The sequence below is a fragment of the Danio rerio genome, chromosome 20, assembly GCF_052040795.2.
Source record: "Danio rerio strain M-AB ecotype USA chromosome 20, GRCz13ab, whole genome shotgun sequence".
Taxonomy (NCBI): Eukaryota; Metazoa; Chordata; class Actinopteri; order Cypriniformes; family Danionidae; genus Danio; species Danio rerio.
The window spans coordinates 55,996,278-56,015,234 of NC_141040.1; the positions used below are offsets into that span (position 1 = coordinate 55,996,278).

Below are 18,957 nucleotides of genomic sequence, written 5' to 3' on the forward strand. Positions count from 1 at the left end.
ACACAGGCGAAGACATGCCGCGTCGCTGGCTCCCATTAGCCGCGTTTTCACTTTCGTGCCTTAAGCGAGCAAGCCAAGGCCAGTTGCGTTTCCACTGTCAATTCCGGGGCCTTATCGGGCCAAAGCAGGGCTTTCTCTGGGCCTTTTACAGCCCGTCGAATACCTTGGGCCAAAGAGGGCCAGCTGGGGCTTCGAGGCGGAGTGAAAGGAGAGGTGGACTTCGCCTGAATCTGTTAAAGATTTCATGCCATCATTAGTTTTCCGATCTCAAACAAGTACATGCGGCAAACAAATAAATCAATAAGGGAAAGAAAACATCTAGACTTATAGTCTGGGGTCTTTTTGCGTATGATCGCCCTTATGTTTCCCTTTTAAATGTAAGGTTGTTGCACAAAATAATAAAGTTTTAATTTATAAGTGACTTTTCTTTGCTCCGTCCTCCTTAATGTTTCAATAACGCATAATAATCTTTACCATATTAAAGACACAGCAGGTAGTAAAGGTTGTCGAGAGTTGTCAAGTTTAAAAGGTGTGTTTGTACGTGATGCGTGCAGGTTAAATGCCTGTATGTAAATGTGACACCAGACTAAAGAGTGCTGTTCCCTTTACAGCTCTGTTGATTTTTCTTTTATTCATTTTGGAGATAATAAAAAATATGAATACAGCAGAAAGACATGAAATTTTACAAATGACCTGTCCACTTTTGTAGACTCAAAACAATAGTGTCAGATCTTGATAAAATACTTAAATTATATATTAAAATAATTTAAAGAATTACATATATCGGATGTAATAAAATCACATTAAATAAATAAACCAATATAAAATAAAATAAACAAAAGCTAGAACAATGTAGGTCAAACCTTTTTAAAGCCATATTAAACTTTCATTTTACAAAGGCCTATCTAAAAAAAAAAAAGATTTTAGATATTTTCTAAAACACAGGAGGAGGTTTGAATATTATTTATAAAGTGTTTGGAAACGAGGATATTAATCAAATCCTGCAAACAGAGCAATCTGGGTGAGTGAAAGCAGAAACTCGGCGACCTTTTTCTGTCATCCAGTCCTGCGCAGCGCCGCTTTACAGACGCATTGAGGAAAACTGCAAATACAAAATGTGATCTGTGTCCTCAAACAAGTGTTTATGCTTTTATATGATGTGCTAAAATAAAAAAATTGAATTTTAAATCAATTAAATTAAAAAAGTAAAAAATAAAATTTAAATACATGAAGAGCTTCATTAGTGAAAAGCCGCTGAGCGCAACGAAATATAGGCTATATTATTACTTGCTCTTATGTGCTGAAACACTTTACTTAAGATAAGCGAATAATATAAAACATCCGTAAATAAAAGGGAATCACCTATGAAGTGTCATATGGCCAATAGGGGAAAATTAATATGTTTCAGGTCTCTCCATAGCATTTGGGCTGAATGTTTGACGACGTCTACCAAAACGAGGATGTTGTAAAATACATTTCGTACTGAGCTATCACCGGAGAATTTCTGTGGGTTTATATTATGGATGCTCACTGCGCTAGGTCCCTCCCTCCGTTAGTAGCGAGACCAATTGATGCACGATACCAACAGTCAGTCGGCGAGTAAATGAATATAATGAATGAAAATACAAAGGCCTGTGTGTGTAGACATATAATGTAATGATGTACAGTCAATTGTTTGTTTCGGTTGTCTTCGTTTTAATGCTCTTGTGATGATGTGACGGTGTGCTTCATCTGCCTGATTCCCGCTGAAGTGGGCGTGTTGTGTGACGTTTGTGACATTCGCTACTAGCCTGACAGTGGAAACGCAACATGATTTCAGCCTCACTACTCAACCTCCCGGGGGATTAGCCCAGCCCGATAAAAGCCCTGGCTCGCACTGACCCAACAGTGGAAATGCGGCTAATGAAAACGAATGACTCTGGCTACTATGACGCTCTCGCCGCCTTCAGTGTGAACGCACTGTTAAAGTTTTCCTGCTGAAAGTACTTCCAACTGATTGCCACCAAAGTGAATATTTTGCGAGTTTCTGACCTCAGATTTGAGTGAGCGTTCGTTCTGCTGCATCTCCTCCTCGATGTCCTTTATCTTCTGCTTGAGAGCTCGAACCTCCTCCTCCGAGCGCAGCGCTTTACTGTCCACCTCCGACAGCTTCGTCTCCTTCTCGCGTCTCTCCAGCTCCTCCTGAGTCAACTTTCTGAACACGCAACAACACAATACTTGTCGATTACACTGACCAATCGCTGCTTAGTGCTTTTTAGCACACCTGCAACAAGGTCTGCGACAGATCATAGTTGATCCACAGCCAAATCCACAGCCGCTGCTTTTACATGATTTTTCTAATGCTACTGTTTGTTAAAGAGATTTTTACAGTTTTCTTCATGCATCGATTGTATTGTACTGTGATTTTTATTTAATGCCATGCCAGCAATCAAGGCTACTTTTATGGCAGGAACAGTTCAATAATAAATATACAATTAAAAACCATTAAACAAATGAATACCTAAATTAAATAAGATTTTTAGTGTTAATACATGATAAGAATTTTCCCTGTGTCACTTTGCTGAAAATGTCCTTAAGAGTTCATTTCCTAAAAAAGTGCTCTGGAATCATTAAAAGCAGGACACTTCAGTGAAATGTGTTTTATAGTAAGGGGAATTTCACCGTACAAACACAGAGTAGCGTTTTCACCTAGGAGCAAAAAACCATGGGTCATTCTTGTATGTCCAATACAACATCTGCTAAAAACCACTAGATCAAATCTGGTCTTAAAATGAGTTCATGCATTGAATATGACGCAGCAGGCTTTAAATGGTTAAGAGCTACATATCGCTCAATTAATGCTATTGAAAACATCTTTATAAATATATATATATCTTTATAAATATATATATATATATATATATATATATATATATATATATATATATATATATATATATATATATATATATAAACTAATAAGATATTCTTTACTACTTGGCAACCTTATGTAACTTTTGTGGAATTGCACTCAGTGTATTTAGTTTCCTTGTGTTTTTTTCTTTCTTTCAAGTCTGACTGTTGTTTGGGGTTTGTTTATCTGCTTTCTCAGAGTTTTTTTTTTCCTGCTATGTTTAAAAACCTATAATATAAAAAGGAATGTCAATATCACACACGACTAACACTGTAACTAACATAAAAATAATCATTCATGAGCTGCCGCATGTCATTTATAAACGTTTAGAGCAGGGGTCTCAAACTCAATTTACCTGGGGGCCGCAGAAGGCAAAGTCTGGGTGAGGCTGGGCTATATATATATATATATATATATATATATATATATATATATATATATATATATATATATATAAAACTAATAAGATATTCTTTACTACTTGGCAACCTTATGTAACTTTTGTGGAATTGCACTCAGTGTATTTAGTTTCCTTGTGTTTTTTTCTTTCTTTCAAGTCTGACTGTTGTTTGGGGTTTGTTTATCTGCTTTCTCAGAGTTTTTTTTTTCCTGCTATGTTTAAAAACCTATAATATAAAAAGGAATGTCAATATCACACACGACTAACACTGTAACTAACATAAAAATAATCATTCATGAGCTGCCGCATGTCATTTATAAACGTTTAGAGCAGGGGTCTCAAACTCAATTTACCTGGGGGCCGCAGAAGGCAAAGTCTGGGTGAGGCTGGGCCGCATAAGGGATTTCACAAAAAAAAAGTCCTCAAATGTCATTATTAACAGTTTTAATTATTTCTTCTGAACATTAATAGAACATTGAGTGAAGATTATGAACAGTTCTTCTGAACATGGCATCTTTTGCCTACTCCTTGCTGCCAGAGACTTGACAGCGCTTCTTCTCACAAATCTGAACCACATTTGGCTTTAGAGCGGAAGCAGTTGAGACCCTCAGTGTGGCTTGAAGATGATCATCATTAAGTCTAGACCTGTACTTTGACTTATTGAAGTCCTAGGGAAAAAAGTGGGGGAACTCACTCAAAACTTCCATTCCCTCACCTAAAAAAAAAGGCGTATATATGTATAAATAAAACACCCCCACCCCACTCCAGTCACATCAGTCTGTACCAGTCTGTATCTACCTATAATATCAACACAATCTCACGGCAATTCGTAACTTTTTTATTTAGTGGCTAATTTGTATGAATTTGAACGATCTAATTCGTACAATTTAGTACGATTTGCTCATCCCCCAATGACGGTTGGGTTTACGGGTGGGGTCAGGTGCCACGCCTCCTTTTTAAAATCGTACCATTTCGTACGACTGAACACGTACGAATTCGTACGAATTAGCCACTAAACTGGCAAAACGTAAAATACTTACGTTTTCTCGTGAGATCAGGCTGATAATATATATAAGATGCAGGGCAGGCACGTGCACACATAGGGCTCAACCTGTGCAGAGCACATGCCCTTTTTAGTCTTGCATAGAAAGTGCCCTTCCAAAATGATCAAAAGTGTCCCCGCGACGCGGCACACCCTCGGTCCCGCCCTTCAGTAGGCGCGCGATAACACCGCTCTTGAGTACGCGCGCGACAACACAGCTGATCAAAACGCGCGCGACAACGCGCATTGAGTGACAAGCGCGCTGTGTACGGATAGAATCAGCGGAGCGGGGAGCGCTCTCTCTCCCCGCTCCGCTGATTCTGTCAGTGTACAGCGGTCGGCGCGGGCCACAAAATATTGCACTGAGGGCCGCAAATGGCCCGCGGGCCACGAGTTTGAGCCCCCTGGTTTAGAGAGTCTGATCTTGTAAAATAAGACGTGACTAATATGTGCAATGTTTAATAAAATAAAATATAAAATAGGGAAACATGACAATAAGTGTCAATATCACACACGACTAACACTGTAACTAACATAAAAATAAACATTCTTGCAACCATTCTTAAGCTACCGCATGTGATTTATGAATGTTTAGAAAGTCTGATCTTGTCAAATAAGACGTGATTAATATGTGCAATGTTTAATAAATAAAAAATAAAAAGGGGAAATAAAAAATCTCTACATTTGTCAATATCACACTTGACTAACACTGTAACGAACAAAGAAATAAACATTCTTGTAACAATTTTTGAGCTGCCGCATGTGATTTATGAACGTTTAGACAGTTTGATCTTGTAATATAAGACTTGATTAATAAGAGCAATGTTTAATAAAATAAAAAATAATAAGGGGAAATAAAAATCTCTACGTTTGTCAATACCACACACACACACACACACACACACACACACACACACACACACACACACACACACACACACACACACACACACACACACACACACACACACACACACACACACACACACACACACACACACACACACACACACACTATAACTAACATAAAACATTCTTGCAAAAATTGTTGAGCTACCGCATGTGATTTATAAACGTTTAGAAAGTCTGATCTTGTAAAATAAGAGTGCTTTCACACCTACACTTTTGTTTCGGAACGTGTCTCGTTTGCCCAGTTAGCGCGGTTCGTTTGGCATATGTGAACAGGGCAATCGCGCTCTGTTCCGCGCCAAAGTAATCGCTCCGAGATCGCTTGAATGAGGTGGTCTCGGCTGGACCCTGGAGCGGTTCGATTGCAGTGAGAAAGCCATCCGATCCGAGCGCGGTTATATCACAGTGTTTTATGGATATGTAATAGGCATACGGCTATATGAAGAGAGAATTATGATTATAGCGGGAGGTTTCGCGAGTCTCCGGATGCCCGCAAACGAGTGATGATCTCCCAGTAATCTCACGTCTCCCTCCCGGTCCTCAAATAGGCATCGTCGCGCACCCTTCTCACCACTCCCCACCGCGTCTCTCCTCAGACACGTCACGCGCGCACCCTGTCAATCACCACCAAACCACCACCTCTCCTGACAGCTGAGCGGGACGCTGCAAAATAAACCCTGACACTGACCAATGTGAGGAGAGTTTACTCGCAGGTGACTTGTTTTAGCTCTTTTGGTCCGATTAGAAACTTTGCAGTGTGAAAGCGAACCGCTCCAAGAGCAAAATGTAACATTTGTAATCTCTGTTTCAGAACAACTGAATCGATTCACAGGTGTGAAAGCACCCTAAGGTGTGATTAAAATGTGCAATGTTTAAAAAATAAAAAAAGGTAAACGTATCACTATAAGCGTCAATATCACATAGGGCTAACACTGCAACTAACATGAAAATAAATTTTTTGCAACCCTTTGTAAACAACTGGAAGTGATGTCATGAATGTCTAGAGAGTCTGATCTTGTTCAAATAAGATGAGATTAACACGTGATCTCACTGTTGCAGTGCGTTCTCCTTCTGCTGGTAGAGTTCAGTGGTGATCTCCAGTCTCTGCTGCAGGTTCTTCATCTGGTTCTCCAGATGCGTTTTCTCATTGTTCAGATTCATCTGGTCATGCATGACCTTCTGATATTGCTCTGCATTAAAAACACAGAACACAATAAGATAAAGATGTGAGGCCAGTGCAAGATCATGCGTTTAAGTTTTCAGTGTATTGTGGGATAAGCTATTTAGTGTATTCTGACCTGATGAGCTCAGCTTACTTTAAGTCAAACGATGCATCTAACTTGACTACTTTTAGACATCATGTAAAAACAAAAACCTATTTTTTGAGAAAACAGTCTTGTGACTTCATACGCCGTCTATCGGTGCTCCAAATCTTCAGTTTTCAGACTGCTGAATGACTTTTTTCTTCTGACTTTTTTAGCATAGATGGATTGGCGGGATTATGCATTCACAATGGTATGAACCGTTATAGGGGTGGTCAAATGGATATCTATTATTTTAATTATTCACATTATTATTTAAAATATACAGATCAGAGTGAACTTTTTCTTATATTTAAAGGGACCCCATACATTTTGTTTTGACATCCTTCAATGGGGAGATCAAGCCTTAATTAGGGGGAGGTCAATCCCCCCCATCAAACCATCCTGTAACTTGCACTCTGGTTTCTGCAAGTCAAATTAAGGACTTTAAGATCTTTATAAGACCAAGAAGAATGGAATTTTTAAACTTAAATAAGGCTAAACACTTATGGATTTTCTGTAATCTCCCTGCAGAACAAAATAACGTACTTGCCTCATCGTAATTAGCTATTTCTCAGCAAATATGTTAAATAATGTCTCAAAACAAGCAAACCCTGCATGTGGAAAGCAATGTTCATATGTTGATCCACAAACTTCATACCTTCCAGCTCTTGTCTGGATTTCTGTTCAGCGAGGAGATTTTCCATATAGCGATTCCTCTCGTCCTCCACAACGCTGAGAGTGGCTTTAATCTGCAACAACAGAAAGAGAGCATTAGAAATATGCTGAATAAGCTGTAATAAGTGTGATTGGAGTGGGCGTACCCTGGAGACGTCCATCATCTGTTTGATTCGCAGTCTCATAGTGTCCATTTTCTTCTCTGAATGAAAAAAAAAAAGACAATTGTTGTTCAGTAATGAGAAGAATATTGAGATTAATAATCCCTAAAAATGCAGCAGCATGATGAAATACACTAACATTCAGTACGTTAAATTAAATGGTGTGATTTCATAAATAAAAAAAGACACACAAAATGGCGTATTTTTAATATAAAAAGTAATTGTAGATTGGATTTTTTTTTTACCTTTTATTAGTTTAATCCATGTAGTTCAGGAAAGCAAAGATGCATATTTTGATTTTCTAAGATATATTAAGATAAGTGCGCAAAGGTAACTCTCACACTTTAAAACATTCACAGACATACACTTTCATTTGCTGTTATACTCCTTATAACTAAATGTAACATCCAGAAACTAAGCTTTATTCATTTATTTATTGCACAGACCTGTCTACGGGGTTAATGGTGCCAAATGATGATCAGAATGCATGATTATATGGTGTCTTGATTTTGCAACCAAAAAATGTGCTTATAATTGAAGTCAAAGGGGCAGAAACAGACACAAAAAGTAAATTAGGGAGAAAAACATTTAAATCTTACACTGCACAAAAACAATGCATCAAAGCTAATGTTGTTACTAATCTTTTACATGTGCAAGACTGTGATAAATAGTAAAAAAATTTCAGTCCACAACTACTTTTCATATTGAAAATACATCATTTTGTGTGTGTTTGTACACCACATCAGTGCCATCATTTGTGAATTTGGCAATTAAAGAGTTAAAATTGTGTCATTTTTAAAAACATTTAGTTGTTTTGATCAGGACTGAGGCTGATTAGCAGATTTATGTAAAAAAAAAAGTTTAAAAGTATGTTAATCTGATGCATTTTTACAGCAGTTTATTTAAGTGGGTGTTTTACATAACATAACAAAAGACTAGTAAATTTGAACAGCGTACAAGGATTAATAATGGAAAATGTATGAAATGAACCCACAATTCTGAAATGAGTCATGCAGATTTGCATGTAAAACACTTTTTATGAGCAAATGAACACACAAACACACTGCAAAAAACCTCAGCAAGTTATCAGTTTTCCATATTTTGGGATTTATGTTCCTATTTTTCCCCATACATTTATGTTTTTGAATTGCATTATGGGGCTATGAACCTTGAAAGGTAAAAAAAAAGTGACTTTTTGTCTTTTATAATAGTCTGCAGTGCTATATTGTCTGGTGTTGGTGTTGTACATTTTGCTACAAAAACCTTGCAATAAACTGCAGCACATTATCTGTTATTTTATCAACATTTTTCTCTATATATTATTCATTATACATTATATGAATGACTTAAGGCCTGTGCACACAGACAGGCCCGGATTGGCTAATCGGGAGGACCGGGAGAATTCCCGGTGGGCCAGTCCATTTTTTGGCCACCAGGGCCGGTGTTCCTAGCTGCTTGCACTCTCAGCAGTTGCATTATTTTTTTCATTTTTTCATTTATTTGACCATAGTCTCACTCTTTTTATTCATTATTTTGCCGCAGCTCCGCACTTTTTATTTATTTTCTCGCAGCCCCTTGAGCAAAATGCAGCCCGCAGGTTAATGATGACGCAACTATCATTCGACCCTAAACAGCGGCACCTTAGTGAATATAAGAATTCGAATAATTAATATTATGAATATTACACCTGCTCAATGAAAATCAGATGATTCACTACATTAATAAATCTGACGTAAATTGATGAGAAATCTAGAAAGGGGAGAAAAAGATTAAGTCGTCAATAGACAAGTTTTTAACAACAGCGCCATTGTGGTCCAGTGGTCAGCACGTTGCGTTACCACACTGCAGGACTCGAGTTCGATCCTTACCCATCTAATTGAATTTATTATTAATATTTTTTATTTGTTTTTGTCAAGACATATAATACTGTTTGGGTTGTTGAACATTTCAACTTTATAAAGCAGCTGTTTTCTTGAAAAATATGTAATCCGTGTCATTAGAAACTGAATTCGAAATTACGTTATTTTAATATAGTCAGTCGTAAACTGAGGTGGGCCGGTCTAAGGCTTGAAACTCCAGGGCTGAAAAGGAGTCCAACTCCGGCCCTGCACACAGAGACGTTTTTTGCTCGTGTTTTCCATCGACGTTTATCGCCTCGTGACTAAATAAAGGGCGTCAATGTGATTGTGCACTCCAACGCGCAAAACGCCTGGTGCAAAAGCGTCATTTAAAAAAAAAATTTCATGCTCGTTTTTTTGTTCACGTGCACGGAGCTGCTGAAGTTACAGTAAACAGCACTTGGAGGTGCTCAAGTGCAAAACTGTCATTGCGAGCGCACAGTGAAGAAGATGCCCAGAGGCGATATGAATGTGGAGCTGCTTATTGCACTGGTGGACAATAATCATTTCTTCATTGCTAGAGCTGGAGCTTGAACCATCCATGCTCGTTCGAGTCACCAGTAACTTTAACAACAAGCATGCCAACTTCCTCTCTTCCTCTTCTTCTGTGTTATAAGCGGGTGTCAGAAGCTTAAAGTTGTGTAGCGCCATCTAACGTCAAGGAGTGATTTTGCATACGCTTCAGCTTGACGCCAGTGAAAATCGTTTGGGTTTAATAACGGAAAAACGTCTCGTAAAACGCTGACGATAAACACAATCGAATAGCGTCCCGGTGTGTACGAGCCTTAAAATGTCAAAAAAAGTCACTTTGTTAAACTGTGGAGTTGAATTTTCAACATCAAAAGTCGACAGAGCAGACATCAACATCCCATGAATAACCGAAAACACAGACTGCACACGACTCCTCCATTAAGATCACCAAAAAAAGACAGAAAACTAATGCGAATAAAAACTGGAGTTACAAACAAAAGCGTTTACCAGATTCATCCCCGTTAGACATTCTAGCATCTTCTTTCTGTAGCTCTGCAGAGTCGCAGCCTCCCAGTCGGTTGAGCTCGGCGATACAGCTGGACAAAACCTACAGATTCATCAGACGTCATGCATTTGAGATGAGACTTTTTGCAGACAACACACAAAGTCATTGTTTTATAATCTGCAAAACATTCACTCACATCGATCTCGTTCTCCTTGTGCACCAGAGAGTCTTCCAGCTCTTTCTGGGATTTGTGATAAACTCGGATCTCCTCGCTCAGCTTCTTGTGCTTCTCCTGCCAGTCTTTAGCGTCGCCAAGGAGCTGCCAGAAAATACATGCTACTGAAACCGATGGTTCATCCTCAATTTAAATTTCCTCAGCATTTACTCACACTCAAGCGATTCTAAACTTCAATGAATCTCTGATGAAATATGAATGATTTATGAATATCCTGATGAAAGTTGAAAAGCAGCCACTAACATCCATAGCAGAAATACAAAATACTATGGAATTGAGGTGTTAGCGTTAGCCTTCACAGCAGACCTGAGACCTGTGCGAGTTTGGCTCTATATTTTAAAGGGCCATAAAAGAGGGAAGGATTTGCATGAAAAGGGGAGTTTCATTATATGCACGCACTGATTTACACAGCAGCAACACAGACGCAGGGGAGATAGACACTAGCTATGTTTCCATCCGAAAATGTGAATGAACTTTATGCGCAAAACTGGATTATCGCATAAACGTTGTGCGAATGAAGCAGCGTTTCCATCCAACGAGTCAAAGCGAACAAAATCGTCACTTCCTGATTAACTGGCGCCAAATATCAACAGTGAAAACTGCATTTGCTGCAGTAGGAGAAGCTGCATCAAGCTTTTCTAAATGAATGCGCCACGGAAGACAATCCTGACATGCAGTGAGCGCGCAGTGGCGTTTGAAGGTGTCAGACGCGGAGCACAGGCGCTCTTGATTCTGGAGGTCATTAATAATATAATAACACTAATACTGAAACGTTAAGGTGTTTTATAATGACCAAAACAACATTTCAGATGTTTTTTTAATGTGCTCAGCCTGACGTTTTGTCCATTCACACACATTTTAAGCATCACATGATCTCTTTCAACAAAATCACATGACCTTTTTTAATGCGCATGCTGGAGTTTGTACGGTAAAAGTGTTTCCATCGCAGTTTATGTGCATCTTTTCTTATCGAATAAAAAGTTTATCCTACACAGTTATGCGAATACGTTTTTTTATGCGCGTTTTCAAACTTTATGCGCATCATGGCGTTTCCATCAACTGGTTTTTTATGTGCATATGCAAAATGCGCATAAAATAGGTGGATGGAAACATAGCTACTGACTACATTCATATGGGCATTCAGGACCATTTCATGCATGCCCCCTGTGACAAACAAGATATTGAATGTGTGGAACTGCAGGAAGAGTGTTGTTTTAATGAAGTTTTTGATACCGCACAACATTTTGGAAACAAAACCTACGCATTTCAGTCAGTCCAGTCTGGGTCCCAATACATCATAATGTAACCCAAGTTGCTTCAGGTTCCCACCCAAATTTTTGGACACAAAGACCTATACTGCTTAAGTCAATGGCTGTTCTTTAGTATATCTTTCTTTGTATTAAACAGATGAATGGAGGTTTGGATGAACTGTGCCTTTAAATCAAGCTGAAGCGATGGATGATTTTCATGTTGATATGTGTACAGCTCTGACAGAAAGACTTACAGATTTCTTCTGCTCTTTTAAAGCACCATTTTCCTTCTCAAAAGACAGAACCTGAGCCTTAAGAGCGTCTTCTCGGAGTTTAGCTTCATCCATAAGGACATGAACCTGTTGTTAGATCAAAACAAAAAGCAGCAAGAGCACTCTTACTTATCTCCATGTGACATTCAATGATTTAATAAACTTCTTGAAAATGTGATATTTGAATAATAAGGAAAGGAAATCATAAACTACTAGTAATCTAAATATTTCCCAATTGCATGCTTTTTTAATCACTCAAATCCTCTTTTAAGAGATTAAACATTTACTAAACTAGACATAATTAGAGCAGATATCAGTGTATCTCATCTAAGCATTAGAAAATACTCTGGTTTCCAGTAACAATGGACATCCAGACACAACAGCACCTAATAAAGCATACAAGTAATTACTGGTTTCTCATTTCAACCACTAAATCAGCTCATACTGGACAAAGTACCTTTGCACGCTCATCATCGTAATTCTTCAGTGTTTTCTGGTATTTCTCAATTCTCTGGTGCATCTTGGAAATCTTTAAGAACAATAAACAGTTTTGAAAAATCTTGTCAAAGAAAGAAAACACAATGGCAGAAGCTACAATAAAGTTCTGTTCACACGAAGCACAAAAACTATAAAAAAACAACAACAAAGACATCTTAATAAAAACCATTCAGACCGTAAAACAACAGCAGACTGTCGTTGGGATTAGAGCTGCACAATATATCGCAAATATTATTGTTATCCCAATAATAGTATATACCCTATTGACCATTTCAATGTGGTGATGTCATTGGCCTATGAACATTTCCTGCTTGTTATCAAACTATTTCATAACTGTAACAGGAGGCGATTTAATCATAACTTTGTTAAAACAGCTGTCATAACATTATTTATCAATATGTGGCTCTTTTTGGATTCTCGGAATCTGTAGAAATTAAACATGTAAAACAGGAAATGTGTTGAGACCGTTGTTTTTGTTTACATCCCTCAAAATGATCTATATGTATATCAGACATGTTTGATAAATTACATTTAATTTCAAGCATAGGTTGTTCTTGTATATTAATATGACCAATCAGTAGGGCATTACTATCTTGAGCCCCACCTCCCTAGTACTTGCTGTTGAGCTATTGGCTGAAGCAGCCCAGGAGTAAATATAGAGCTGAAAATAAACCTTAACAGGTCGAGACAAAAATGACAACAGCCAATCAGAGTCAGAATATCCACGCAAGTTTTCACTCATTCGTAGTGGTTTAAAGACTAAATGTTTGCATCTTGACAAAGATTTTTTTTAGAACTGACTAGATCTTTCAACTGTTTATTTTAATATAATTACATAAAAAACTATTTAACAACAGAGAAAATAAGAATAGCCTTTGTTAAATGTTGTTAAATATCGTTATCGCAATACTCAACAACATTATCAAATATTTTCACAGTAACGCGCAGGTCTAGTTTCAATCACGTTCAGAATGATTTTCTCCCAACTAATACATGATAAAACACTCACAGCCATTGAAATATAAAGGGTTGATGCAATTTAAAGCTTTGTGGAGAAGCTGCACTGATTGAAGTTAAACATCTTAAAGATAACGACAATCTTAAAAACTAAGAATAATAAAAAAAAAAACTATGTTACGTGCAAAGCCGGGCTAGATGGAAACATAACAAAAAAGCACCTCAGGTATTAAATGGAACTTCCTAGGAAAATAATTAGTGTTGTTTTTACTTTCCTACATTGACTGCGAACACCTAATTCACTGCTTGATTGGATAGATTACACGAGCTGGATTCACTGGTCAGATGCACTAGAAATGTTATATTGTTAGAAATATAGTTACCGCAATACTCAATGACAATACCGAGGGTTGACACATTTGAAAATCCTATTTGATAATGACAATCAATATAGAATGATAACAATGAAAGTTACGTGCAAAGCTAGGCTAGAAAATGGAAACAAAAAAATAAAAAGCACCTCAGATATTAAATGCTAGTTTTGGCGTCGTTGCCTGCCTCCTTTGGAACTAGTTAAAATAATTGTGTTGTTTTTATTCCCTTACATTGACTGCGAACACTGAATTTATGGTTTGATCGGAGATTACAAGAGCTGGATTCACTGGTCGGATGCACTAGAAATGTTTTACTGTAAGAAATATTAAAATCGCAATACTCAATACAATATTTTATATTTTCCTGGTATCATGCAGCTCTAGTTGGGATCATGAATATAAATTTAAAGCTTCAGGCGACAGTGGAGAAGCTGCACTGTTTAATGTTAAGCCTATCTTAAAAGACGATGAATGATTTTTAAAAAATGCTAAATGCAAAGCCAGTCTACAAAATTGAAGAATAAAAATAAAAGCACCTCAGGTATCCAGTGCTAATTTTAAAGAACACTAAGTTTGCTGATTACATGAGCTAGATTCACTGGTCAGATGCACTAGAAATGTTATGTTGTAAGAAATATAGTTATCGCAATACTCAATGACAATATCGCACATTTTCCTGGTATCATGCAGCTCTAGTTGGGATTACTTTTCCCAGCTAATAATTGATAAAACACACACAGCCATTAAGAATGCATTGAAATGTAGAGGGTTGACGCATTTAAAAATCCTATTTAAAAATAATGACAATCAACGTAGAATGATAACAACGAATGTTACGTGCAAAGCCAGGCTAGAAAATGGAAACATAGAATTAAAAAGCACCTCAGGTATTAAATGCTAGTTTTGGCGTCGTTGCCTGCCTCCTTTGAAAATACTTAGGAAAATAATTGTGTTGTTTTTATTCCCTTACATTAACTGCGAACACTGAATTCACTGTTTGATCGGCCAGATTACAAGAGCTGGATTCACTGGTCGGATGCACTAGAAATGTTTTATAGTAAGAAATATTATCCCAATACTCAACAACATCGCAAATTTTCCTCGTATCATGCAACTCTAGTTGGGATCACACATATAAATTTAAAGCTTCAGATCTTAAAAGACGAAGAATGATTTAAAAAAATGTTAAATGCAAAGCCAGTCTACAAAACTGAAGTATAAAAAAAAAAAAGCACCTCAGGTATCCAGTGCTAATTTTAAAGGACACTAAATTTACTGATTACACGAGCTAGATTAACTGGTCAGATGCACTAGAAATGTTATGTTGTAAGAAATATAGTTATCGCAATACTCAATGACAATATTGCACATTTTCCTGGTATCATGCAGCTCTAGTTGGGATCACACATATAAATTTAAAGCTTCAGATCTTAAAAGACGAAGAATGATTTAAAAAAAAAATGTTAAATGCAAAGCCAGTCTACAAATTAGAAGTATAAAAAAAAAGCACCTCAGGTATCCAGTGCTAATTTTAAAGAACACTAAATTTACTGATTACACGAGCTGGATTCACTGGTCAGATGCACTAGAAATCTAGCACACTGAGGATATCTGCTGAGTATAAGAGGGTAATGCAAAAAGAAAAGTCTACAAAAAAGAAAATAGATCCTTATTTGCTGGTCTGGGCACAAATGTAGTTATCGTTATGTTTATAATTATTAGTTATCATTCTTGGTGTGAACATGCCTTAAAGCCAAGTTTACCTTTTCATTAAGGTTTGCGTTTTCTTCCTGTGTGTCCACAATTGTCTGATTGAGCTGCGAAATACTCCCAGACATCTGCTCCCACTGACTCTGCATTTTCTGGTGATGATTCTAGTTCATAAAAAAACAAATAAAGACATTACATAATCATACACGGTGAGGAAAATGAGGTCAAAGCAAATGAATTCTGCTGCTGCATTTCACCTTCAGCCCTTTTATTTCATGTTGGCTGGAACTCAGCGACTTCTCTGAGTTTTGCAGGCGTTGTTCTCTTTCTTTTATCTGCATAGAGGCAAATTGAAATTAAAATTTAAATAATAAAGCCAGCAATAGACGAGAGATTGAAATGTGGAGGTTTACCATGTCATTTAATTCTGTGATCTTGTTCGCAGCATCAGATTTCTCATTGAGAAGCTGCTGGATTTTGTCTCTAAGCTGCTTTTCAGTTACTGTGAAATAAAAACAACAAACAATATATATATTTATTAAGACACACGAACAAATATATAAACATTTATGTGCAATAAGTATGTACATTACATTTTTAACCTTTTTAAAATCACTTCGTAATTATTTGCATGCATGAATTAGATTGACTGGTTTTAACATGCATTAAAGCTTTTTACATATATTAGTGTACTAAGTATTTTATAAATATGAATATTATGTAATATAAATCACATTTCCGTTAGCTTATAAAAGCAATCTGAAGTATGATTACTTATCTTCCCGTATATTATTATTCATGTTCGATATTGATTCGCTTGCACAAATACATCACAGCATACAAACACATGCATTATTATTAATGTTAAATTATATACACACATATATCAGTCCTCAGTGTGTGTGAATCCATAAATACACACAGTTACAAGACTACAGTTACAAATTATTTATTTTTCACATATTTGAATGTATATTTTATGTGTAAAAATAAATGCATAATAATAGCCATAAAAAGTGCAACTTAACAGATATTTTCAACATATTTATAATCATAATAGTTTTAATAACTTTCTATAAATAATAAATTTCTAATAAACAATTTCTTTCGTCTTTGCCATGATGACAGCACACAATATTGACTAGATACTAGACCAGCTTAAGCTAAAGCATATAAGCGCACCTTGTTTTGAACTTCACCTCAAATATTCTTGTTTATTTTGTTGATAACTGACCAACAAACACAAAATTTGTTTCAAAATTAATTTTTCAGACATACGGCGAGTTTAGGCGAGGGAATGTTTATCAGGTAAAACTGGCCTCAGACGGCTTAGTTTAGTCTGCTTCAAACCTGCAGTAAAATATCAGTCAGTAGTGTTAGCCTATTGCAGATTTCGAAGAAAAATCTCAATTTTCTAAAAAGGAAACATAAGCTGGACCACAACAGATCATATCAATAGCCGCTTTTCCACTATCGTGCTGAATTGTTCTTAAAGCAGAACCGTTCCATTACGTGCCAAACCGGGCCAGACAGCATGGATACGGTTTCATTTTCCACTGTCGTGCTGCAGCAAAGCTCTTTGAAACATTACACAAAACGCATCAGTAGTTGTCTTGGTAACGCAATGTAAACAGCTCCCTTTGTTCAAGTATTCTTAAATAATAGTCGAAACTAGTTTTTGGTCCTGTTCATAAAACAAAAGCAACCGCGTGACTAAACACTGCTATGCCGCTGCATCAAATAGGGGTGCTAAATATAGGTACATGTCACAGCGCCTCATTATGTTGCGTGGCTCTGGGTAAATTTTATTTGGAGGGTTAATTGAATTTTAATTGAAAATGATTGGAGGGGTGTTACATTCCTGTTGCAGGATTACTATTATTTTTTTTTTGCTAGTCTCTTTCTCTCTCCGTGCTTGCTCGCGCTCTACCTCTCTCCTGCTTCCACCCATACCTTGGCTCCGATTTGCTACCGCTGCCCAGCTGTTTGCCATGCCCCCCTCTGACCCAAGATCTCCAATCCAGCTGCTGACACCGTGGGATAAAAGTGGTGACAGGACGCTACTCGGGAGGCCCTGAATTTCTGCGTTGTGTGTCAGTGAATTTGATATTCGTTGTCAGTGTGTTACAATTTGGTATCTGTCCGTTGTTATTTGTCTGTTCTCCATTTGTCTACCGTCAGTGTCATGCGCCATATAAATAAATAATGTATTTAAAATCTCTGAACATAACAGAAAAATAAACAATGATAATGCAACAATGATCGTGCATTTGTATTATAGTGGCAGAAATATCATTTTCAACAGGCCTTGTCAAAAGTGAGCAAGCACTCTCACTAATAAAAAATATAGCACTTAAATTATTTCATTTAATTTCATTTAATTTATTTCATTTCAATTAAATTACACAGCGTCTTTATATCAAAAGTTGATAATGATATAAAATATACTACATTTTGATGGTCAAATATAACCCTTTAAGCGATGGCTGTTATTTGTTTCAGTATTCGAACATTAAATAACGAATGCAGCAAGGGAAATAATAAACGAATATGAAACAACACGTTGTTAAAATTATTATTTTTTTATTAATATGATAAAAACGGCACATTATCGGGATCGGATCTGTATCGGTCGATACTCAGAATTTTGATATCGGGATCGGATCCATAAAAAAAAGGTATCGGTGCATCCCTAATAATAAATCTGTCATACAGTTTTAAAAACATCAAACTGAGATAAAATGTAAGATTAAAAACCATGTCACTTATAAAATCCTCATTGGACACATTTTTACCATGGCACATAGTCAGAATTATTAGCCCTCCTAATTTATTAGCCCCCTGTATATTTTCACATTTCTAATCATAATAGGTTTGATAACTCATTTCTAATCACTGATTTCTTTTCTCTTTGCCATGATGACAGTACATAATATTTGACTAGACATTCTTTAAAACACTAGTATTCAGCTTAAAGTGACATTTCAAGGCTTAACTAGGTTAATTAGGGTAAAGTTAGGGTAATTAGGCAAGTCATTGTATAACAGTGGTTTGCTCTGGAGACAATCCAAAACTAATATTGCTGAAGGGGGCTAATAATATTGAGCTTAAACAGCTTTTTAAAAATGTAAAACTGCTTTTATTCTAGCCAAAATAAAAAAAAAAAGAATTTCTCCAGAAGAAAAAACATTATAGGAAATACTGTGAAAAATTCCCAAGAGGGCATTTTGACTTCAACTGTACATCAAACCCTAAAAGGTCAGTAAACACATAAAACGTATACAAGGCTGAGAAGTGACTTACACTGATAGCTTCTGCCTTTAATCTAGAAGAAGAGAGAACAAGTGAAAGATACCATCAGATTAAATCGATACTAAAAGAATGAAAACATTCATCATGTAAA

At 36.7% G+C, this 18,957-nt stretch overlaps 1 protein-coding gene across 13 annotated transcripts in view; it reads right to left on the reverse strand.

Annotated features, from left to right (window-relative positions):
• The window catches only part of mia3 (MIA SH3 domain ER export factor 3), a 449,841-nt gene that overhangs the window by 409,929 nt on the left and 20,955 nt on the right, over window positions 1–18,957 (reverse strand). For all 13 annotated transcript variants that reach the window (XR_015518871.1, XM_087298634.1, XM_087298633.1 and 10 more), the window contains 12 exons: window positions 18,858–18,879; window positions 15,968–16,056; window positions 15,812–15,889; window positions 15,608–15,718; window positions 12,473–12,544; window positions 11,998–12,102; window positions 10,455–10,577; window positions 10,261–10,360; window positions 7,370–7,425; window positions 7,207–7,297; window positions 6,296–6,434; window positions 2,032–2,194 (listed from right to left, as the gene is read on the reverse strand). Coding sequence is in view for 12 of the 13 variants with exons in the window: in XM_087298634.1 (XP_087154760.1) it covers window positions 2,032–2,194; window positions 6,296–6,434; window positions 7,207–7,297; window positions 7,370–7,425; window positions 10,261–10,360; window positions 10,455–10,577; window positions 11,998–12,102; window positions 12,473–12,544; window positions 15,608–15,718; window positions 15,812–15,889; window positions 15,968–16,056; window positions 18,858–18,879 (1,149 nt within the window). In the remaining variant the exon portion in view is untranslated. The remainder of the gene's footprint in view (window positions 1–2,031; window positions 2,195–6,295; window positions 6,435–7,206; window positions 7,298–7,369; window positions 7,426–10,260; window positions 10,361–10,454; window positions 10,578–11,997; window positions 12,103–12,472; window positions 12,545–15,607; window positions 15,719–15,811; window positions 15,890–15,967; window positions 16,057–18,857; window positions 18,880–18,957) is intronic.